The sequence below is a fragment of the Hyperolius riggenbachi genome, chromosome 3 (assembly GCF_040937935.1).
Source record: "Hyperolius riggenbachi isolate aHypRig1 chromosome 3, aHypRig1.pri, whole genome shotgun sequence".
Classification (NCBI taxonomy): Eukaryota; Metazoa; Chordata; class Amphibia; order Anura; family Hyperoliidae; genus Hyperolius; species Hyperolius riggenbachi.
This window is the reverse complement of record NC_090648.1, coordinates 22,640,994-22,665,810: the sequence shown is the minus strand read 5'-3', so window position 1 is coordinate 22,665,810 and position 24,817 is coordinate 22,640,994. Positions and strand designations below refer to the sequence as shown.

The 24,817-nt window shown below is 43.1% G+C and overlaps 1 protein-coding gene across 1 annotated transcript; it reads left to right on the top strand.

The window, feature by feature from the left end:
• The first annotated feature begins 14,890 nt into the window (after positions 1-14,890).
• On the top strand, positions 14,891-15,874 carry LOC137561943 (olfactory receptor 10A7-like). Its single transcript, XM_068273289.1, has one exon. It carries the CDS (start codon positions 14,891-14,893, stop codon positions 15,872-15,874), a length of 984 nt encoding a protein of 327 aa, XP_068129390.1.
• Positions 15,875-24,817: the final 8,943 nt, after the last annotated feature.

Genomic DNA, 24,817 nt, shown 5'->3' with positions numbered 1-24,817 from the left:
GACATTGATAAACATTTGTATAGCTTTCATCCCTTTCCTTTTCATCATTGTATCCTATGTTTATATTATAGCCACCATTCTTAAAATTCCATCCATTACTGGCAGACATAAAGCTTTTTCTACATGTAGCTCCCATCTCATTGTCGTCTTCATGTTCTACGGTGCCATAGTTTCTGCTTATCTGGTACCTAATATAGTACAGACATGGAAATCTACTAAATTCTTGTCCTTATTGTACACTGTAGCCAACCCACTGATGAACCCACTTATATACAGTCTGAGGAATAAAGAATTAAAACAAGCTGTCGGAAAGCTCATTAATAAAAATAAAAAATGCAGTTAACCAAAATAGAAGAATAACATTTTGTAAATCATTTTGAATATTACTAAAGGGTACATTGTTGGAAACAATGTCATTCACTGAAATAGGATTCTTATCAAATAAAGTCAGCCAGTAATGTGCATCAACAATAAATACAATCCTTCATCAAGTTTAAATACAGGGGCACTGTAGGGGGGTGGGGGAAAATTAGTTGAACTTACCCGGGTCTTCTAATGGTCCCCCACAGACATCCTGTACCCGCGCAGCCACTCACCGATGCTCCGGCCCCGCCTCCGGTTCACTTCTGGAAATTCAGACTTTGAAGTCTGAAAACCACTGCGGCTGCATTGCCGTGTCCTCGCTCCCACTGATGTCACCAGGAGCGTACTGCGCAGGCACAGACCATACTTGGCCTGCGCAGTACGCTCCTGGTGACATCAGCGGTAGCGAAGACCCGGCAATGCAGGCGCAGTGGTTGCCAGATGTTAAACTCTGAAATGCCAGAAGTGAGCCGGAGGTGGGGCGGAGCATTGGGGAGTGGCTGCGCGGGCACAGGATGTCTGTGGGGGACCATTAGAAGCCCCGGGTAAATTCAACTCATTTTCCCCCGACCCCCTACAGTATTCCTTTAACTGACACTGTGTCAAAAATGTTAAAAAATAGCATCTGTTAATTTGGGCATCCCATATGGTTAGGGTAAGACATATAAAGGAGGGAGGTCAGTGTTAGGCATATAAAGGGGAAAGGTTAGTGTAAGGAGTAGGTGGGGGGAAGTTAGTGTAAGACACACATAAGGGGAAGGTTAGTGTTAGGAGTAGGTGGGCAGAGTTGAGCGTTAGGCATATAGAAGGGGGAAGGTCGCTGTAAGGAGTAGGTGGGGGGAATGTTATGTATATATAGGGGGAAGGTTAATGTTAGGGGTTAGTGGGTGGAGATTAGTGTTAGGCATGTATAGGAGGAAGGTTAGTGTTAGAATTGTACAGAGTAGATGGGGGTGGTTAGTGTTTAGTGTAAGATAGATAGAAGGGTGGTTAGTGTTAGGAGTAGAAGGGGGTAGGTTAGTGTTAGTCATAGAAAGGGATAAGTTAGTTTGAGAATTACGTTACAGCGGGGTATAGTAGAATATTAGTAACATTTCTGATCTATTGCATCATTTTCTGGTGCCCATTTTACCATCCTAAATCATTTTGATACTTGAATAATGGTTTTATCTGGCACTCATTTTATTGATGGCTATTTTTACACATACGCATGTCACACATGTGCCTTTTAAGCTTTTAAGGTAAAACCATAAGAACATATGATGAACGATTAAACAAATCAAAACAAACAAAAAAACAAAAACTAGAAAAGAGGATAACTGCATGAAACATGCATGATCTGCCTGTGTTGTGTGGGATCTCTTTGGGTGCCTCAGTTCCTTCTCAGATCTTACAAACACACTAGCAGATGAATTTACTTCCATCTAGGCATGGTTCTTGCCGTGCTTTGGGAATATTATATTGTGAGGGGCAGAGGGACACCATTGAGCGGCTTTCCACAGGCAGCAGAGGTAGTGAGAACCATGCAAAATCTAAGTGAGTCACACCGTCCTTAGTATTTTATTAGCTCTTTATTAGGTATAGAAGGTTTAAAAGCGTGATGTTGTAAGCCATACAGCTTCGTTGTTTTGGGCAGCATGTCCTTTTCCAAGCCATAAAGCATAACAACCATGTTGGCTTGTGGTAATTCCGATTTTACCAATATTTTTCAACCACTAAACCTTACCCTATACTCACATGGACCGTCTCTCTAACAATGCCTAACCATAACTGAGCCCCCCAGCACACAATCCATTAATATTTAACACCAAACCTTACCCTAATCTCACACAAGCCCTTCTGCTACGGATGCCTAACCCTAACTGAACCCCCCCTGCCTATTCCTAATCTTAACCAATCCCCTCCCACTTTGCCTAACCCTAACCTACCCTCCCACCTCTGCTTAACCCTGATTGCCTCCCCCCCTTTCACAACACCACCATTATCCACGCTGCCTTCACCACTAAAATAAAACTTTGCCGGCACCCAAATTTCATGTTATAGCTGCTATTAACATGGGTACCTATGGCAGGACCCAAACTTCCCCTGTGCCTCCAGTGCTCAAATCTTCTTCTTCACTGATAGGGTGGGTTGGTTGCCAGTGTTATATTGTAGTTATAGGATTAGCCAGTGGTCTTCAGAGCATCTGACCTGGTCCTCTCAATCACCATTTAAGAGCTGTCTCGTTAGAGAGATTGTTTGGTCAGATGTTACAGAAATCACTGCCAATTCCTATAGTGGCAATATAACATCGGCAACCCACCCAACCAGAGAAGGAAGACACCTATACAGCAGGAGGGTAACTTTGTATTTATGATTGTATAATACATCAGAGCTGTGAGTGTAGGGACTACTAGCCAGAGCCCCACACACTTTAAAGGGACTCCGAGCAGTGCAGAAACTATGGAACGATGCATATCATTTTGAAGCTCTCTTTCTCCTCTTTCCAATGATATATAAACCGCCACCCTACGCCTTTTAGTTTTCGCTATTTTCGCAATTGAAATTGCCGCGGCCGCGATTTCGATCGTGAAAATAGAGAAAACTAAAAGGCGTAGGGCAACGATTTGGGTGTCGTCAGAAAGAGGAGAAAGAGAGCTTTAAAATGATATCCATCAAGCCATAGTTATATTGTATTACACAGGACGACACTTTCCCCAGTGTCAGCAGCTCCATTCTGCTGAATGCAGCTGCTGACTTTGACAAAAAGTCGGCCTGTGTAATACAATATAACTATGGAAAGATGGATATCATTCTAAAGCTCTCTTTCTCCTCTTTCTGACGACACCTAAATCGTTGCCCTACGCTAAAAGGCGTAGGGTGGCGGTTTATATATCATTGGAAAGAGGAGAAAGAGAGCTTTAAAATGATGTGCATCTTTCCATAGTTTCTGCACTGCTCGGAGTCCCTTTAATATTTGTTTAGCTTTGGTGAAGGCTTATTACTCCACTTTCACATAGTTCCCACTCCACATGTACAATAACGAGTTGAACAAGGGTCTTGATAAAGCCCACATCGCAGGGTGAAACGATCGTCGGCCTTCTTCCGCATCTCCTGATACACTGCTTGTGTCGATAAGTATACATTTTCATGTCTTTATGCTGCTTAGTGTTTTAACAAAGATTGGATTAAAGATTTACAAAGTTTTATGCACATTATGTAGCGAGTTGCTCCTGGATTCTTTTTCTTGTTTGGATATAATATTGTACTGCTTTTCATCCAGATGTTGCGCCGCAACTGTACATGAGTGTCCGGCATTAAGATATCGATGTGCACTTTATCTTTGACTTTATCTTTCTCGTTGATAAAAAGAGTTGAGCAATCATTTCAGTGACTTATGGAGAGTAGAAGATTTTAACCAATTGCAGTTTCACACTAGGGCAGCATGGTGGCGTGGTGGTTAACACTCTCGTCTTGCAGCGCTGCGTCCCCGGTTTGAATTCCAGCCAGGTCAACATCTGCATGAAGTTTTTACGTTATCCCCGTGTCTGTTTCCATTTCCTCCATGCACTCCGGTTTTCTCCCACATCCCAAAAACATACAGATAAGTTCATTATTGGCTTCCTTCTAAATTGGTCCTAGACTGCGATACATTCACAACATGATACATACATAGACATATGACTATGGTAGGGACTAGATTGTGAGCCCCTCTGAGGGTCATTTAGTGACAATACTATATATACTCTGTGCATTGCTGCGTAAAATGTCGGCGCTATATAAATATTAAAATAAATAAATTGCATCCAGGAACTATTACAAAGAACAGTGTGTGTTTGCATTTTCTCTGCCAATGTGAGTGTACTGTTTTTTTTTTGTTTTTTTCTTGCAAGTAGCTCCTAAGTCATTTAGCATACCTGTTCCCCTATAAATATAGGTTAACACTCTCTTGAGAAAGAGAGAAGTTAGGGTGGGGGAGCTAAGAGAAGTCTGCATTTGGTATCCCTGCTAACATGTATTGCACTATGTGCAGGGCCGATTCAAGGGGCCCTGTGGCCCTGGGGCAAACTTTATCATTGCCCCCCCCATTACCCCTCTGGACCCCGGGGCACTGCTGCAAGTATATTAGCAGCCAAAATCACCTTATCTCCGTCAGGTGAGCGGGCGGGCAGCGGCTGCACTCGGAGACACACTCCCTCCTTCTGTATGACCCGGAGTGTCATGTGTAAGTGGGAGAGAGACAGAGTGTCTCCGAGTGCAGCCGCTGCCGGACCGTTCACCTGATGGGGATAAGGTTATTATGGCTGCTAATATACTTGCAGCAGGGCCCCAGGGAGCATTGTGAGCAGTAAGGGGGGTTGGGGGGGAAAAAATATCGCAGGGTCGTCGCTACTGGGGCCCAAGCAGAGGTCGGGCCCTGGGGCAAATGCCCCTTTTGCCTCTGTGGTAGCACCAGCCCTAACTTTGTGGAACCAATGTCTCTTTTAGTGATGAGCACAAATTTCACAAAGACATAATTTTAAATTGGAATTTGCAATTACTATGCAAACTTGTAGTGCAAAATTTTTGAAAAAAAAATAATAATTAATTTTGACTGTAATTGTTATTATTCCTAAATGTTCACATCATGTTCACGTAATTTTGTGCTGACTTTAGTGGATAATAGAAAAGCTCCCATACATGCTGTTGCTACCAAAATTGCTGCAAATGTTAAGAAAAATAGTAGGTATAAGTCAGAAAAATTGTTTTTCAAAAAGATTTTGTAGTTTTTGTAAAAATCAAACATTTATGCAAAACTTTACACGAAATTAGACATGATTATCCAAAATCATTTGAATTTACAAATCACAATTACATATAGGCATAATTGCAAACATTCAAGCAAAATTTACGTACCGTAATCATAACTAGCTGATTATGTTCATCACTAGTCTTTTACATGCAGTTTTCAGTTCCTGTGTATGTGTGTCAGGTAGAGCATAAGATTAGTCTGTGCCTTTGAATGTGCCAGGAGGCCTTTTTTGCAGCCATATATAAGACAGGTGCTGTTTGGTTTTGCTTTCTCTCATAGAATTGCCTTAATTCTAAATGACATAGAGGCTTTGCTGCAGATCTGTCAGCTGCACATCCATGATGCACGTTCAAGAAACCAGTTTGCATTTGTGACATAGTACAGCACTAGTGGAAACTAACTTCAGAAGATGGGTAGACAGTGGTCATAAGGGAATGGACAATAGTCAGCAACAACACAGAGGTGTGTTGTGGGTGGCATATAAACAATGCTTATTAGGTTCTAAGGTATATGCAAACAAGCGTGAAGAAAAATGGGCGCTAAATATCATTAGTAGAATTTTGGTAATTTTTTTTCAATATTCTACTATGACCCTCTGTACCCTAATTTTCAAGCAAACCCTCCCCTGTTTAGGCCACAATACTAAACCCTGCCCACTTACTGTTAACCTACCTTAACTCTCTCCTATCTATACCTAAGTCTAACCATCCCAAACTTAAGCTGAGTACACACGTACGATAACGATCGTTCAAAAACGAACGATAACGACAATTGGACCGATAATCGTGCGCTCCAAATTTTCCAACGATCGTTTTTTGGGACGATAACGACCGTTATCGTTCAATCCGACCGATCCAACCCGGCGGATTTTTTCGAAAGATAATCGTTCAATCGTTGCAGTGTGTACAAAGATCGTCCGATAACGCATGTTCTTATTGCCTGTCATAACGTCACTTCCGTTTGCGCACGCATTTTTTAATCGTTCGTCGTTCAGTACTTTATACTTATATCGTTCACGTGTGTACACAATCGTTCATTACGAACGATCTTTTCAGTCTAATTTGAATATCGTGTAAACGTCACGAATCGTTCGTAACGAACGATCTTTATCGGACGTGTATACGAACCTTTACTCTTAACACTAACTCTCTCTTATCAATGCCTAAAAGTAACCTCACACCAAAGCCCAGGATTTGGCTATAATGTAGCTAATCCCACTATTTTTAGAGGTGCACATGATTTGTAGCTGCTGTTTTTTTGTTTTGTGGGCATCTTTGACACCTGCTGTTTTTGGCACCCATATTTCCTGTTGCAACTGCTAATCATGGCTATTAACATGGGTGCCTATGGTGGCACCCAAACCTTGCCTGCACCTCCAGCTTCTGCCCAAATGCACCAAGAGAATTTCCCCACACCAATGTTCCACCACCAGCTTGACCTGTTGACACAAGGTAGGATAGATCCATGCTTGCACATTGTTTACACCAAATTCTGATTCTACAATCTAAATGTTACAGTGTACCACAATAAAATTTCAACAAAGTTTATCCCATGCATCTTACAGTAAGGCCAACATAGGTGGAGAGCCAGTGCAGCAACCAGTGGATGACACCACTTATATATGAAGTCCATGAAGTATAAGACAGCACTTCCTTTGTAAATGATAAACCTTTTGTTGCAATGAGTCAAATGCAAATGTTTTATGACCACACAGGCCTCTTTTTCAAGGTGAATTGTTCTTGACAAAATCTGACGTGCTGCCTTCATAACGTTCCAAGCATTCAGGAGCAATAGATGGGGTGACGTCACCTCAAAATACCAGCTCTACAGCCATGTAACCTGGTCAAGTGGCAGCTGCCTTATACTGTATGTCTGAACCTAGAGCTGTCTGAAGGTGATTTATTTATCATCAACACATGACTAGACTTACAAACAAATTCAACTTATAAAGCAACCTCCCAAATCAGAATCTGCTTGTAAGTAGAAGACCAGTTTTTGTGAGCCTGTGAAAATTGTAACCTTGTTTCCCAGTTCTTAACTGCATTAAAGGGAAAATAAAAGCTCGAGATGCTTGCATAATATTGCCCCTGTTTAACTCTTTAGTAAGGCCACATCTGGAATATGGAATTCAGTGCTGGGCACCACATTACAGGAAAGATATTGCAGTTTTAGAGCAGGTGCAGAGACGAGAAACAAAATTGATACATGGGATGGAAGGTCTCACTTACCAAGAAAGGTCAGATAAACTGGGATTATTTAGTCTAGAGAAAAGACGCCTTAGAGGGGATCTAATTAACATGTATAAATACATCAGAGGGCAATATAATAGCTTGGCGGATAAGCTTTTTGTCCCTAGGCCTTCTCAAAGGACTAGAGGACATGATCTGCGCATGGAGGAAAAACGTTTTAGCCATTTGTTTAGGAAAGGGTTCTTTAGTTCAGTAAGAGTGATTAAGATGTGGAATGCATTGCCACAGGAAGTCGTTATGGCAAACTCTATACCTGCATTTAAAGGGGGCTTAGATGCTTTCCTTGCATTGAAAGACATCCATGGCTACAATTACCTAATTAATTGCCTTGTAAGGGTTTTTCGCCTTCCTCTGGATCAACAGGGATATGTGAGGGCGCCGGCTGGTGTTGTACTTTGTTCTCTGGTTGAACTCGATGGACGTATGTCTTTTTTCCACCCAAATAACTATGTAACTATGTAACTGATGGGATTAGCAACCAGTGTGGTCAGCTGCTGCTGTAGCTGATCTGCTTCAAGGTTGCACAAGCTATGTGTTCATAGATGGTATTCTGCATACCTTGGTAAAAACTCGGATGTCTTTGTTGGGGGCTTACTGAAAGAGACTACTTAGAGTATACGAGTCACAGTCATTACATTGCCACATTAGATTGCCATTATTTGTGAAGGACAGTAGGAAGGGTCACCAAAGAGTTGGAATTTCCCAACATCAGTACCCTTGCCCCCCTTTAAACAAGACAAGAAACAGAACATTTATATCACGCTTTTCTGCTGGTGGACTCAAAAGGTGAGAGCTGTAGCTACTAGGGAATGCTCTATAGGCAGTAGCAGTGTTAGGGAGTCTTGTCCAAGGTCTCCTTACTGGCTTACTGAACAAGAAGAGCCAAGATTCAATCCCTGGTCTTCGGTGTCAGAGGCAGTGCTCTCAACCAGTACACTATCCAGCCACACCCATCCAGGTAAAGGGTGCAGCCTTGACTAAGACATTGTTTGGAGCTGATGCTCACAAGTTTATTTATCATTTTTTTCATGTTTGTCCTGGCCAACAGTTGCTTTACCTTTTCAGGATGTTTCTGCCTTAACCACCTTACGACCACCTAATGCCAATTGGCGGTCGCAAGTAGGCAGCCCCAGGACCGCCTAACGCCGATTGGTGTCAAGTCCTGGAACTGTAGTTTAGCAGGGAACAATATGTTTGTACAGTGCTGCGATCTCCTGCAGCGCTTTATGGGGGACACTCGACTTTCCCTCAGAGTGACTCGGGAATAAAGCCCTTTCATAGGCTGATGCCTATGAGAGGCAGGGAAGAGGATGGATCGCCATCCAGGGCTAGTTTAGGATGGGGAAGGATGCAGGGAGAGGGAGGGAAAAGCCTGCCTTTTTTCAATGAAAAAACAAACAAGCAAAAAAAAAAAAAAAAAGATTGTAGCAGTGATCAGAGGCTTCCTAAAGAGTGTCCTATTAAGGACAAGAAAAGGAGGGAAAATGAATGTGTGTGGTAAGTGTTATGACTGTGCAGCAAGCTGACAAATCTGCACAGCCTAGTCTTGTATAATAAATGGCCTGCTCACTAGGGGGGTGTAAGCCTGTGGTCCTGAAGTGGTTAATGTCTGTGGTACTTATGGGTATAGAATGTGCGCTGACAATGAAGGCCTCCTCTTTGGCTGTTTGGGTATGACAAGAGGATTACAGAGGCAGTGCACATCACATACATTTTGATCTCCACCAATATCTATGCCAATTTCCAAGAAGTCTTTTTTTTTGTCATTTTTTGTATTCTCTATTGGCTAGCTAGTGTTGGACCAATCAGAAAATGCAGAATTTTACTGCTGTTATTGGAATACCCCAAAAAATGTAGGCCAATCATGTGACAGTATTCCTACTCAATAGTAACCGAGTCTTGTGATTGGTCTAAAACGTGGATAATACCGAGTATTACTAAGTCTTAGAATCAGCATTCTCTGATTGGTCCAATGGATCTAAGTTCTTTACAATAATACAATACAACAACATTTGTAAAGCACTTTTCTCCCATAGGACTCAAAGCGCATAGTGCGTCTCAGATCAATACAGGGTTGCAGGCTGGGTTGTGTTACAGAGGAGATACTCAGATGTTCATGAATGCCAGACTGAAGAGGTAGGTTTTCAGTTTAGACTTAAAGGGGAACTGAAGAGAGAGGTATATGGAGGCTGTCATGTCTATTTCCTTTTAGACAATATCAGTTGCCTGGCAGCCCTGCTGATCCTCTGCCTCTAGTACTATTAGCCATAGCCCCTGAACAAGCATGCAGCAGATCAGGTGTTTCAGTGGTTCAGACTTATAAGTCTGATCTGACAAGACTAGCTGCATGCTTGTTTATGGTTTTAATCAGATACTACTGCAGAGAAATAGACCAGCAGGGCTGCCAGGCAACTGGTATTGATTAAAAGGAAATACACATGACAGCCTCCATATACCTCTGTCTTCAGTTCCCCTTTAAATGCTTCCAGGGATGGAGCTGTCCTGATTGGGTGTGGCAGGGAGTTCCAAAGTGTAGGGGCAGCATGACAAAAGGCTCTGGGCTTGATTCACAAAGCGGTGCTAACTGTTAGCACGCCTGTGAAAACCCCCTTAGCACGTCTAAACAAGCTTTTCGCGCATAAAACTTTACGTGCGCAAAACTTTATGCGCATAAAACTTTACGCGCGTACTGCACAGAGCGCAGGGCGCTCCGCGCGAAGTGCCCATGAAAGCCTATGGGACTTAGCGCGCGTAAAACTTTGCGCGCATAAAACTTTGCGCGCGCAAAGTTAGCGCGCGATCTGATTGAGGATTCCGGTGCTAACCTACTTAGCACCCTGGTTAGCGCGTCTAAAGACTTTAGACGTGCTAAGTAGGTTAGCACCGCTTTGTGAATCAAGCCCTCTGTCTCCAAAGGTTTTGAGGTGGACTCTGGGGGTGACCATGGTGTAATGTCCTTTTTGATCTAAGATTGTGTGTGTGTGTGTGTGGGGGGGGGGGGGGGGGTGATGCAGTTGCAACTAGTCCTTCATGTATCCAGGGCCCAGATTGTGCAAGGATTTGAATGTCAGTAAGCCAATCTTAAACAGAATTCTCCATTTTATCGGTAGCCAGTGGAGTGAGCACAGGGTTGGTGTTATGTGGCAATGGCGGGGTTGGCTCGTTAACAGCCTTGCGGCGGCATTCTGTACTAAATGTAGGCGGCGTAAGTTTTTCTTATGCAGGCCTGTGTAGAGGGCATTGCAGTAGTCTAACCTTGATGTGACGAAGGCATGAACTAGGGTTGGAAGATCCTCTGAAGGAATTACCGTATATACTCGCATACAAGCCGAATTTTTGACCCCCAAAAAGGGGGCCAAAAGTTGGGGGGTCGGCTTGTATGCGAGTCATGTTGGTCCGCGGGTCCCCCCCCTCCACTGGTCCGCGGGTCCCCCGCTCCCCTCAAGGCCGCCGCCGCTGCTATTACCTTTCCGCATCTTCTATTCCCCTCTCCGTGCTTGTAAACATCCACAGCAGCGCGCCCGGCGCTGCTACTGTGACGAGGCAGGAGGCAGGAAAGAGCGTCCTGTTACTATGGGAACCGCTCTTTCATGGCTCGCCGCTCGTCACAGTAGCAGCGCCGGGCGCGCCGCTGTGGATGTTTACAAGCACGGAGAGGGGACTAGAAGATACGGAAAGGTAATAGCAGCAGCGGTGGCGGCCATGGGGGGAGCGGGGGACCGGCGGACCAGCTATACTGAGTGCTATACTGAGCACTATACTGGCTAAACTGGGGCACATTACTAGCTAGACTGAGCACTATACTAGCTAAACTGGGGCACATTACTAGCTATACTGAGCACTATACTAGCTAAACTGGGGCACATTACTAGCTATACTGAGCGCTATACTAGCTAAACTGGGGCACATTACTAGCTATACTGAGCGCTATACTAGCTAAACTGGGGCACATTACTAGCTAGACTGAGCATTATACGAGCTATACTGAGCACTATACTAGCTAAACTGAGCAATATACTAGCTAGACTGAGCACTATACTAGCTATACTGGGCACTATACTAGCTATACTGAGCAGTATACTAGCTAAACTGGGGCACATTACTAGCTACACTGAACACTATACTAGCTAAACTGGGGCACATTACTAGCTATACTGAGCACTATACTAGCTAAACTGGGGCACATTACTAGCTACAATGAGCACTATACTAGCTAAACTGGGGCACATTACTAGCTAGACTGAGCACTATACTAGCTAAACTGGGGCACATTACTAGCTATACTGAGCACTATACTAGCTAAACTGGGGCACATTACTAGCTATACTGAGCACTATACTAGCTAAACTGGGGCACATTACTAGCTATACTGAGCACTATACTAGCTAAACTGGGGCACATTACTAGCTATACTGAGCACTATACTAGCTAAACTGGGGCACATTACTAGCTATACTGAGCGCTATACTAGCTAAACTGGGGCACATTACTAGCTATACTGAGCGCTATACTAGCTAAACTTGGGGAACATTACTAGCTAGACTGAGCATTATACGAGCTATACTGAGCACTATACTAGCTAAACTGAGCACTATACTAGCTAGACTGAGCACTATACTAGCTATACTGGGCACTTTACTAGCTATACTGAGCACTATAATAGCTATACTGGGCACTATACTAGCTATACTGGTGCACTACCTACCTATACTGGGCACTTTACTAGCTATACTGGGACACACTAGGAGAATAAGGCGGCCAGCATTTCCTACCCCCGGCTTATATGGGGGTCAATCATTTTTCCCTGGTTTTTCAGGTAAAAGTTGGGGGGTCGGCTTATATGCGGGTCAGCTTATATGCGAGTATATACGGTAGGTGTTTAATCTTTGCAATATTCCTTAGATGAAAGAAGGAATGTTTCACAACAGCTGAGATTTGATTCCTGACGCCTAATTTCCCATCAATCAGTACTCCCAGGCTGCACACACAGTCTGAGTCGTTCAGGTCTGAGCGCCCTATCCTTAGCGGTGTTGGTTGAGACTGGGGCTGTTTTGCTGTTGAGCCCTGGCCCTCGATAACAAGAACCTCAGTTCTGTCAGCATTAAGTTTTAGCCAATTAATATTCATCCACTCTTGAAGCTCAGCTATGCATGAGTTTATTTGTGGAGTAGGGTTTGTGATGCCAGGTTTGAATGACAAATATAGCTGGGTGTCATCAGCATAGCAATGATATGTCAGGCCTTGTTTTTGTATGATTTCTCCAAGTGGCAGCATGTATATGGTGAAAAGTAAAGGGGATAATATTGCGACCTGTGGTACACCGTATTTTAGTGGTACAGGGTTGGAGAGGAAGGGCCCTAAGGCTACCCTTTGTGTTCTGCCTGCCAGGAAGGAGTTGAACCACTGGAGAACAATGCCATCTATGCCACAGTACTCTTGTAGCCTGTTGAGCAAGATTTCATGATCGACTGTGTCAAAAGCCGCTGAGAGCCTGAGGTCGAGCAAAATCAGGATGGAACATTGACCCTTGTCATCTGGGTGAGGGCTGTTTCACAGCTGTGATATTTCCTGAAGCCAGATTGAAGAGGGTCAAGGATGTTGTTTCTGGAGAGCCTGGCTTCAAGTTGGAGGTAGACAGCCTTTTCAATAACTTTTCCCAGAAAGGGGAGGCTAGATACAGGTCTGTAGCTGTTTAGGGCATCTGGGTCTAAGGATGGTTTCTTGAGTAGTGGCCTGACGATTGCTTATTTCAGAGTAGAGGGAAACCACCCTTCTTCTAAGGAACCGTTGACTATTTTGTGGAATGCCGGTGTAAATAGTTCAGGGCATTTCAACATGAACTTAGTGGGGCCAGGGGCCAGATCGCAGGTAGTCTGGCGAAGGTTTGAGAGGAAATCCAAGATGTCTTTTTCAGTGATTACCTTAAAATCAGACCATGGTGGTAGGCTATTTTTGCACCTGTTATATGGCTCTGCATGGGTTTCTGGGGCTGTGAATTGAATGGCGGATCGTATGGAGGAGCCTTTATCTGACAAGAAGTGGGCAAATTTCTCGCACAGTTCCTGTGAAGGTCTGATGCTGGATTTCCTGCAAGATGGATTGCAGGGACTGTCAACCATGCGGAAGAGTTGTGCAGGCCTGTTGGCTGCATTTGCAATTTCATGAGACAGGAATAAGGACTTTTTTTTGTTAATCGTCGTTTGATATTTTTCAGGTGAGCAATTAGGGAGAGTTTGTCATTAGGGGACTGATGTTTGCGCCACCTTCGTTCCAGTCTGCGTCCTTGTTTCTTTAGTTTCTTTATAGAGTTGTCAAACCAGCGAGCATGATGTAATGGTGCGGAACGTTTACTCTTTAAGGGAGCTATGGCGTCAAAAGCGGCTGAGACATTGTGGTTATATTTAAGGACCATGGATTCAAGGCCTAAGTTGTGTTCTGTCAGTCCGCCTAGATTGAGGCTGTTCTGAAGGTGTTGGGTGTCAAACCTTTCAAGGAATGATATTTTATTTATTATTATTATTAAGTTCTGTGTTTGGGCTAAAATTATCGAGTTGCAGTAAATAGGATTTCTGTGGAAATCTGAGTTCCCATCAGAAATGCAGAGATGTAAATTCTGCTGAATCCAAATTAGCATCGCTAGTCTTCAAAAAAAGTCTAAGAACAATAGAAAATCAATGGGAAATAGGGCATGGGGAATTAACTTTATCAGCATGTTTTGGGCATCTGCATTTGTGTTCATTATTCAAAACTTCAAGTATTTAAATACATTGATATAAAATTATGTAATCTATTTTAAGCCAATATAAAGTCTCTAGATGTTGCTGTCACAATTTTAACTACACCAATAACAAATTGAGAAACAATTATTGCTTTAAAACATTCCCTGTGCATCAAGACAAAATGAATCCCATGGAAATATCTCTAATTGCTTTATGCTCCCCGTGGTCCCATGTATTTCCTTCTTTTTGCTTATAAAGCCTTCAGAAGTCTCATTACTGTGAAGGTAAGCATTGAAAACACTGGTGTCCTCGTTGACATGGTTTGTTGCGTGTGATCTTCAGTGCTGCTTGCAAATTTTTGCCGAAGTAATTTTCGCATCGAAAATGCTATTTTCATTGTGAGAAAACATTTTCCCATTGCTTATTCACAATGTGGTCAAAGAAAAATATTTTTTCATTCTGATGCAAAAAATCTCGAAAAACAAAAAGTTGTTTATTTTAGTCAGAAAAATACACAAGCTTATTACAAAATTACTTGCAATGGCATTTCAGCTCGAAAGTCGAATTTTACATTATTTTCACAAAAATTAATGTGAAAAGAATACTGACATTTTGACTCATTCCGGTGATCTATAACCCTTCTGTATTTAAAAAAAGGCTATTTGCTGCTGTAAGTGTAAGTTGTTAGTTATTAAAAGTAAAGATTTAATAACTTAAGTTGCATATTATCTTTAACATCACTTAGATGACCCTGTATCACAGTTTTTGAGTGGTCCGTCAGACAAATTATGGATGAAAATAATGTGACAAGAATTTCCATCATTTATCTTTTAGGATTCACTATTCCTCAATCTATAAAATGTTTTGTCTTTTTCCTTTTTTTAATGATTTATTGTGTGACAGTAGGGGGGAACCTCCTGATCATCGCATTGGTCATCAACAGCAGAGCCCTCCAGACCCCCATGTACTTCTTCCTCTCTCAACTATCAACAACTGATATCCTGCTAGTAACCAATATTCTTCCTAATGTGCTCCGTAATATTTTACTAAAGGAGAAAACCATTTCCTTTACGGACTGCCTCTCCCAGTTTTACTTCTTTGCCATGTCCGAGGGTATGGAATGTTTCCTTCTGTCGGTAATGAGTTATGACCGGTATTTGGCCATCTGTAAACCTCTACATTATACTTTGATGATGACTCACCAGTTTTGTTGGACAGCAGTCATCATCTGTTGGGTTTTAATCATGTTAATTGTGATGATTATCACTTTAACTGTAACAAAATTAAAGTTTTGTGGTCCAAATATAATTGACCACTTTTTCTGTGATTTTGATCCAATCCTAGAACTCTCCTGCAGTGATATCACCAAAGTTCAACTAGAAGTGACATTGATAAATGCTGTATTTGTTGTCATCCCATTCTTTTTTATTATTGCATCATATACTTACATTATAGTCACCATTTTCAAAATCCAATCTGTAACTGGCAGAAAAAAAGCTTTTTCCACATGCAGCTCCCATCTCATTGTTGTTTCCATGTATTACGGCACCTTACTGTGTGCTTATTTGGTGCCTAAGGGACAGACATTGAAAACCACTAAATTCATGTCCTTATTGTACACTGTATTTACCCCACTGATTAATCCACTTGTATACAGTCTGAGGAATAAAGATCTGAAACAAGCTGCAGGAAAACTCATTGGACAATTAAAATCTGCTGTCAACAAAATTCTACTGCACTGGAAACCATGCAAATTGCTGAAACAGGCTTAGCTTAAAATACACCTCTTTAAAGGACTTCCAAGGCCAAATCTGAAAAAAAGTGAAATATCTGCATCACATTTGAATGCACGAAGGACCCCGTCCGCGCCCTCCGTGCCGTTACGCCTGGTCCCCGCCACTCAATAGCCCCCCCCTGGCTGGCTGTTTCCTGTAGCGTGGATCAGGGGGGAGGCCCTAGAACTGCACAGCCACACTCGCAGCTATGCAGACTGCGTAGCCGCGGCCAGCTCATGCAACCATGTTAGTGGAGGCAGGAGAGCCCGACCCGGGCCGTGCGGTCGGGAGCTAGCCAGGGGGGCTATTGAGCACTGGGGACCCGGCGGAATGGCACGGAGGGTGCGGACTGCATCCTCCGTGCATTCAAATGTGATGCAGGTATTTAACTTTTTTTTTTAGATTTGGCCTCGGAAGTCCTTTAGGTTGGCCTATCTCCCTCTACCCCACCTTTACTTTTTTAGGCTAGCCCAGCACCTATTCCGCAGCCCTACCTCATGTGCACACCCCCTCCCCTTTAGATTGCAAGCCTTAGGTAGGGTCTTAACCCCCTACCCCATGTGGCCTCCTTGATCTTGAAACCCCACCAATGACACCCTTCAGTGGGTTGATTTTGGCATGAATTGCTCAGTCTCTGTAAAACTGCAAGATTATGTATCTTGTTGTACTCTGTGTGCATAACCTTGTGCTATGTTGTATGTTGTATAACCATTTGCTTCCTCTCTGTCTGACTCGCTTTGTTGACATTGTGTGAACCCCTCTTTATTGTCCAGCACTGCGTGATATGCTGGTGCTTTAGAAATACAATTCATAATAAAATGTAATAGTGCATACAATGTAACAGGAATAAATAACGTTTGACAAGGATACTGCACAAAATACATGAAGTACATGTTTCCCTTTTTTTGTGATCTTTAAGCATTTCGATGTTTTTTTTTTTTTTGATTTTTGAATTCTGTCACAGACAGGAAGTGAAGTTTTGTGTTGACTTTTACATAGTTACATAGTTATTTTGGTTGAAAAAAGACATACGTCCATCGAGTTCAACCAGTACAAAGTACAACTCCAGCCTGCTCCACTTTACATTTGCCTTTCTTACTGTTTGTGGGAATGAAAGTTGTTTACAATAACTTTTGATGTGTTGTCTTTTTTTTTCCTTCTGTTTAATATTTAATCAGTTGCAAAAGAACACTGCTGCTGAGGGAAACAACTATCACACTCCTCTGTTTACAGATTGAAATACTGCGGCTTAAGCAAAAAACAAATAACAGATTTGTCTGTTTTAAAAGAGAGATAAAACTCTGTTTGTCTAGGGTGCCTCTTATTTTTTTTTTTCAAAATTAACACTGTGAGTGAAGATGGACATAATAGGTAGAGATGGTCCGAATAGTTCGCCGGCAAGCACTATTGGGCAAAGGTCAGGTATTTGTGCTCACCACCAGAAGCGAGTGTGTGGCGGTTTTGACCCACCCCAATACCTCATCATTAGGCTAAACTTTAACCCCTTACATCACAGTTAGCAGGCACATGGCAGTCAATCAGCCTGCACTCCCTCACGGACCCCCCGCCCTCTGTAAAAAGCCATTCTGATCAGATTGCTCGGCTGCTGTACTGAGAGGAAGGGACGGAGCTTGCTGGAGACAGGGAAAGCAGTAGTTAGGCTTGTTAATTTTGATCCTTGCTGGCTGATTGCAATTTAATCACCCCAAACAGCCCTTCTGAGGGCTACTTCATCCTTCTGCTGTTTATTTTTTTTTCGTGTATGTGTGCCACACTCCACAGCACACAGGCATCCACCATTGTGCCCAGTGCCCACCACAACAAGAACAATAGTGCCCCAGGGCCTCTGTTATTTTATTACTAAATTGTGTTTGAAGTGTTGCAGCATTTCTCAGTGTCTGTAGAGATAGTGCACAGACATAGCACACTGGCACTGAGCCACACATGTGCCCACCAGGGTTGCTCTCAGGAGTAATCACAAGTGATTACCAGTGATTCAAATGAGGCTTAACTGGCGCAGGTGTGCGGTGGAGATACAAGGCGTTATTTACCCATGATTCCGCTGTGCATCCCTGCGTTCCAAACAGCTTGCAGGCGTCCTATTGGTCACGTTGCAAGCCGCACCATGGTGCACTTCCTCCTTCAAGCCGGAAAGAGGAAGTGCGCCGGTGTGAAGCTTGCAACGCAACCAATAGGACACCTGCAAACTGTTTGATACGCAGGGCGGACAGCGGAATCATGGGTAAATAACCCCTTGTGTCCCCACTGCACACCTGCGCCAATTAAGCCTCATTTGAATCATGGGTAATCACTCGCGATTACTGTTGAGAGCAGCCCTGGTGCCCACTGACATTGATATTGAATTGTGTGCCACATAAAATCACAAGCACATTTTTTCCACTACTCTGCTCGAGGGCCTCTGGTATTATCCCTAAATTGTCTTTGAAGTGTTTCAGCATATTCTGAGTGTCTGACAACCAGAGCTGTGTACACTACTGCTATTGCTGTTGCCATATTCAGTTGCAGGCACCTCCACTGCATTACTTTTCACTTGTTGCAGGCACAGTACCCCAATAAAGAAAATAACAGGCAGAGACAGGCCACCCTGTTAGTGTGCTCGAGGTCGTGCTGCTGTGAATTCCTGCAGCCCTGGAAGAATACACAGTGTTCAGAGGTCACGGACCCTCAACCCCCAAAATTCTCAGGATGTAATTGACTGGCTTACACAGTGCACCACATCTTCTACAGCTTCCACACAGAACCTCCTTGATACCCCGTCCTCCTCCTGCTAAGCTTCTGGGTGACCACAACAACTTACCACCACCACTAGCACCACAGCTGCTCCATTTGATATGTCTGAGGGGTTATTCAAACATGATGCATTTAGACACTTGGGGTCAGCCAGCCAACAAGCCCTTCAATACCTGCTGTTGCCATCCCCCGAATGCCGACATTCCAAAGCTCACCAGTGTGGTATTTTTTTATTTGTGTGCCTCTAATACCAGCAATGCCATCTGCAACCTCTCTCAAAAGAAACGTGTCGTGGGAACACCCAACTAGGGACAGCTGTTATGCGAAGGCACCTGATTGCAAAACACAAACACCAATGGCATGCACACATTAATAAAAGCAGCACACAAATATAATAACATTAGAAATATTTTTGTATAAATTTGACAAACATGCTTTATGAAAAATAAAATAAATACAAATAGGTTGTACAATGAGCCAATCTGCTTGCTACCATCCTAAAGTTCTATAATTAACTTCCCATCCAGGCCACTGGTACATGTGACATCATGACACGGCGCCACGCTGATCCGTTTACTTGAGCATAATGCACTAACTTCATATATTTATTTTGCAAATGACATTATTTAAAAAATAAATAAATACTTTACTTTATAAATAACATCACCCAAGCTGGTCCATTCAGTGGAGCGCACATGCAGCACTGGTATACCTAAGGGCCTTACAGACCTGTTACCGCCCAATCTTGTGTTGCTGCATGGTCGCATAACTAGTCACCATGGTGGAGCTCCAGGGCCTCTGTTATCACTGTATTGTGTTTGCACTATTGCACAGCTCTGTGTCTGTGTGATACTTCACAGACAGAATACTGTCACTGACGCACAGGTGTGGCCCCTTCTAGTGTGATATAATTGTGTGCCACAGCCCATATTACACAAGCAGCACACTACTACCACTGCAGCAGGGCCTCTGTTATCACTGTGTTGTGTTAGCATTATTGCATAGCTCTCTGTCTGTGGGACACTTCACTTAGGAGCTGGGGGGAGGAGGAGACCTTTTGTGACCTCAGTGAGGAAGAGGAGCTGGTTATCTCAGCATCCACCCTTGTGCAAATGGGGTCTTTCATGCTGTCCTGCCTGTAGTGGGAAAAAAGGCTCAAGGAGAACATATCTCCTTGTACTGGGTGGCAATGCTACTGGACCCTCGCTATAAGCACAAAGTGACTTGGCCACCCCCCTCCCCCCCATACCATCGACCATGCAGGCTGGTATCAGGGTGCGAAGCCCCACTCAGCCGGGGCTCCACATTCTGGCTATCACAGCCTGCATGGGGACAAGACATTGTTGTTTTTTTAATTTTCTCACCCTCTGAACATCCCAAAAAGTTTTAAAAAATAGGAAAAGTTGCCAAGGACCATTATGCAGCCATATTGCGGCTGTATTGCAATCCCTGGCCAAAACCATTGCAGATCCAAAGGGGTTTCCAAGGGGTCTCTATGCACTGCATTCTGATCCCCTGGAAACCCCGTCATGAAATTCACTGCTCTTTCATTTGATATACAGTGGTGTGAAAAACTATTTACCCCCTTCCTGATTTCTTATTCTTTTGCATGTTTGTCACACTTAAATGTTTCTGCTCATCAAAAACCGTTAACTATTAGTCAAAGATAACATAATTGAACACAAAATGCAGTTTTAAATGATGGTTTTTATTATTTAGTGAGGAAAAAAAACTCAAAACCTACATGGCCCTGTGTGAAAAAGTGATTGCCCCCCTTCTAAAAAAAATAACTTAACTGTGGTTTATCACACCTGAGTTAAATTTCTGTAGTCACCCCCAGTCCTGATTACTGCCACACCTGTTTCAATCAAGAAATCACTTAAATAGGAGCTATCTGACACAGAGAAGTAGACCAAAAGCACCTCAAAAGCTAGACATCATGCCAAGATACAAAGAAATTCAGGAACAAATGAGAACAAAAGTACTGTAATTGAGATCTATCAGTCTGGTAAAGGTTATAAAGCCATTTCTAAAGCTTTGGGACTCCAGCGAACCACAGTGAGAGCCATTATCCACAAATGGCAAAAACATGGAACAGTGATGAACCTTCCCAAGAGTGGCTGGCCGACCAAAATTACCCCAAGAGCGCAGAGAAAACTCATCCGAGAGGCCACAAAAGACCCCAGGACAACATCTAAAGAACTGCAGGCCTCACTTGCCTCAATTAAGGTCAGTGTTCACGACTCCACCATAAGAAAGAGACTGGGCAAAAACGGCCTGCATGGCAGATATCCAAGGCGCAAACCACTTTTAAGCAAAAAAGAACATTAAGGCTCGTCTCAATTTTGCTAAAAAACATCTCAATGATTGCCAAGACTTGTGGGAAAATACCTTGTGGACCGCCGAGACAAAAGTTGAACTTTTTTGAAGGTGCGTGTCCTGTTAAATCTGTCGTAGAAGTAACACAGCATTTCAGCAAAAGAACATCATACCAACAGTAAAATATGGTGGTGGTAGTGTGATGGTCTGGGGTTGTTTTGCTGCTTCAGGACCTGGAAGGCTTGCTGTGATAGATGGAACCATGAATTCTACTGTCTACCAAAAAATCCTGAAGGAGAATGTCCGGCCATCTGTTCGTCAACCCAAGCTGAAGCGATCTTTGGTGCTGCAGCAGGATAATGACCCAAAAGACACCAGCAAATCCACCTCTGAATGGCTGAAGAAAAACAAAATGAAGACTTTGGAGTGGCCTAGTCAAAGCCCTGACCTGAATCCTATTGAGACGTTGTGGCATGACCTTAAAAAGGCGGTTCATGCTAGAAAACCCTCAAATAAAGCTGAATTACAACAATTCTGCAAAGATGAGTGGGCCAAAATTCCTCCAGAGCGCTGTAAAAGACTTGTTGCAAGTTATCGCAAACACTTGATTGCAGTTATTGCTGCTAAGGGTGGCCCAACCAGTTATTAGGTTCAGGGGGCAATTTCTTTTTCACACAGGGCCATGTAGGTTTTGAGGGTTTTTTTCTCACTAAATAATAAAAACCATCATTTAAAACTGCATTTTGTGTTCAATTATGTTATCTTTGACTAATAGTTAACGGTTTTTGATGAGCAGAAACATTTAAGTGTGACAAACATGCAAAAGAATAAGAAATCAGGAAGGGAGAAAATAGTTTTTCACACCACTGTATGTAAATTTACACTACCGTTACGCTTTCTACATCAACTGCCATTTATCACTTTTAAATGTATACTTTTTCCTTTGAAACTTTAAAATCAATTTTCTCAAAAAATATATGGTATTTTTTAAAAAAAATTCTAGCATGTAAGAGGGCTTTGCTATTAACCGCTAAACTCAGCAGGTTTTTAATCACAAATCATGACTTGTGATCCATGATTACTTGCAGTTATTTGACTCAAAACCGCATTTGAGACGGATATCCATCTCTATTTGTGATTGTGATCGCGAGTCAATTTGTAAGTGGGCAGAGTCAAATTTGTGATCACTTGAATACATGATTGGGGGTATCTGAGCACCTCTGCCTCTGACTACCTAATACTAAGTAGCTACAGGTGCTACCGGGTATTAGAAAGCTAGAGGTGCCCCCAACTGAAGGGAGATCTTGTCAGTGGAATGCAGAGAGAGGGGTGAGTAACCTCTCAATTAGGCTCTCCTCGGGACTCTGCATAGGGAAAGAGGGAGGGAAGCACTCAAGGAGAGGAATGAGCAGCCTTTCCATCATCAGGCGCCTGTAGGCATGTGCCTACAGTGCCTTATGGTAAATCCATCCTTGTCCCCTTCTCATATTAAAAGTGTAAATTTAATCTACAAGAATCAAATATTTTTACTCTATACTTACAAATTTCGAATTTACATAGATTTACTCCTCTAAAATGTATAACATTAACCAATACAATATGGGAACTTATTTTCCTACAAAACCCCCTTAAATAAACTACATATCTCTGGTGGGTACAAATACATCAGTAACTCAACTTCGCATACATCGAAAAAAGGTGCCTGGAGAAAAGGGCACGTGGTGTAGACAGCATTTCATGATTTTGTCAAAAAACATATTTTATTGTTTCTTGTAATATAAAATCTGAAAAATATTGTTTATAAAACTGAAAATGATAATATATGTATAATTGTATAATCTATGTATATAATAGGCTAAGTGCCTCAACCTTCAAGCAAGAAGAAGAAGTATCGCCCTGCCCCCAGGGCCGGCCCAAGCAAGAAGAAGAAGTATCGCCCTGCCCCCAGGGCCGGTCCAAGCAAGAAGAAGCTAAACACTGCATTCCAGCAGCTCTGGGGGTGTGTTTAGCTTCTAAAGGCAACAATGGTTAATTTGCATATATTCAGCAGTGATGCACTGGGAGAAATCTCAAGCTCACTCCAACCTGAATTATCGCAAATTCTTTCTGTTTTAAGTAAGCAAACTTTTGTTTTTCTTAGCATTTTAGTAAGGGGGCTTTTAGGACCATTGTAGTCCCTTACACACTCCAATGAGTTCTGGGTCACCATGAGTTTGCTGGTTAGTCTGTACCTCTCGGTATTACAAGCCCTACTCCACAAAGCCAAATTAATCCATGCCTTGCATTGATGAGGATCAAACAATCTGAAGTAGTCTGTATGCGTATTGGATTTTTATGGCTCTGTACAAATTAACAAGCTGACACATCATTGCATTCCAGCGGTTCTGGAGATGTGTTTAGCTTCTAAAGGCAACAATGGTTAATTTGCATATATTCAGCAGTGATGCGCTGAGAGACATCTCAAGCTTGCTCAGACCTGACTTATTGCAGATCTATATTCTCTCTCTCTCTCTATATATATATATATATCCACTATCCACTATATATATAGTAGGCTAAGTGCCTCAACCTTCAAGCAAGGAGAAGAAGTATCGCCCTGCCCCCAGGGCCGGGCCAAGCGAGAAGAAGCTAAACACTGCATTCCAGCAGCTCTGGAGGTGTGTTTAGATTCTAAAGGCAACAATGGTTAATTTGCATATATTCAGCAGTGATGCACTGGGAGACATCTCAAGCTCATTCCAACCTGAATTATTGCAAATTCTTTCTGTTCTAAGAAAGCAAAGTTTTGTTTCCCATAGCGTTTTAGTAAGGGGGCTTTTAACCCTCCTGGCGGTATGAAAAATTCCGCCCGGAGGCAGCGCAGGAGTTATTTTTTTTTTAAATCATGTAGCGAGCCCAGGGCTCGCTACATGATAGCCGCTGCTCAGCGGCATCCCCCCGCCCGCTTCGATCGCCTTCGGTGATCTCCGATCAGGAAATCCCATTCAAAGAATGGGATTTCCTGGAGGGCTTCCCCCATCGCCATGGCGACGGGGCGGGAATTAGTGTTGGGCGAACACCTAGATGTTCGGGTTCTCGAACGTTCGCCGAACATCGCCGCGATGTTCGGGTGTTCGCGCCGAACTCCGAACATAATGGAAGTCAATGGGGACCCGAACTTTCGTGCTTTGTAAAGCTTCCTTACATGCTACATACCCCACATTTGCAGGGTATGTGCACCTTGGGAGTGGGTACAAGAGGAAAAAAAATATTTGAAAAAGAGCTTATAGTTTTTGAGAAAATTGATTGTAAAGTTTCAAAGGAAAAACTGTCTTTTAAATGTGGAAAATGTCATGTTTCTTTGCACAGGTAACATGCTTTTTGTCGCCATGCAGTCATAAATGTAATACAGAGAAGAGGTTCCAGGAAAAGGGACCGGTAACGCTAACCCAGCACCAGCAGCAGCACACATGATGGAACAGGAGGAGGAGGCGCAGGAGGAGAAGGCCACGCTTTTTGAGACACAACAACCCAGGCCTTGCATGAGGACAAGAAGCGTGCGGATAGCATGCTTTTTACCGCCATGCAGTCATAAATGTAATAAAGATGAGAGGTTCCATAAACAGGGACCGGCAACGCTAACCCAGCAGCAGCAGCAGCACAAGTGATGGAACAGGAGGAGGCGAAGGAGGAGAAGGCCACGCTTTGAGACACAACAACCCAGGCCTTGCATGAGGACAAGAAGCGTGCGGATAGCATGCTTTGTACCGCCATGCAGTCATAAATGTAATAAAGATAAGAGGTTCAATAAACAGGGACCGGGCGGCAACGCTAACCCAGCAGCAGCAGACGTGATGGAACAGGAGGAGGCGCAGGAGGAGAAGGCCACGC

Bases quoted from the DNA above. Each gene is read 5' to 3' on its own strand.
- LOC137561943 (XM_068273289.1), top strand. From the start codon at position 14,891: ATGGATGAAAATAATGTGACAAGAATTTCCATCATTTATCTTTTAGGA.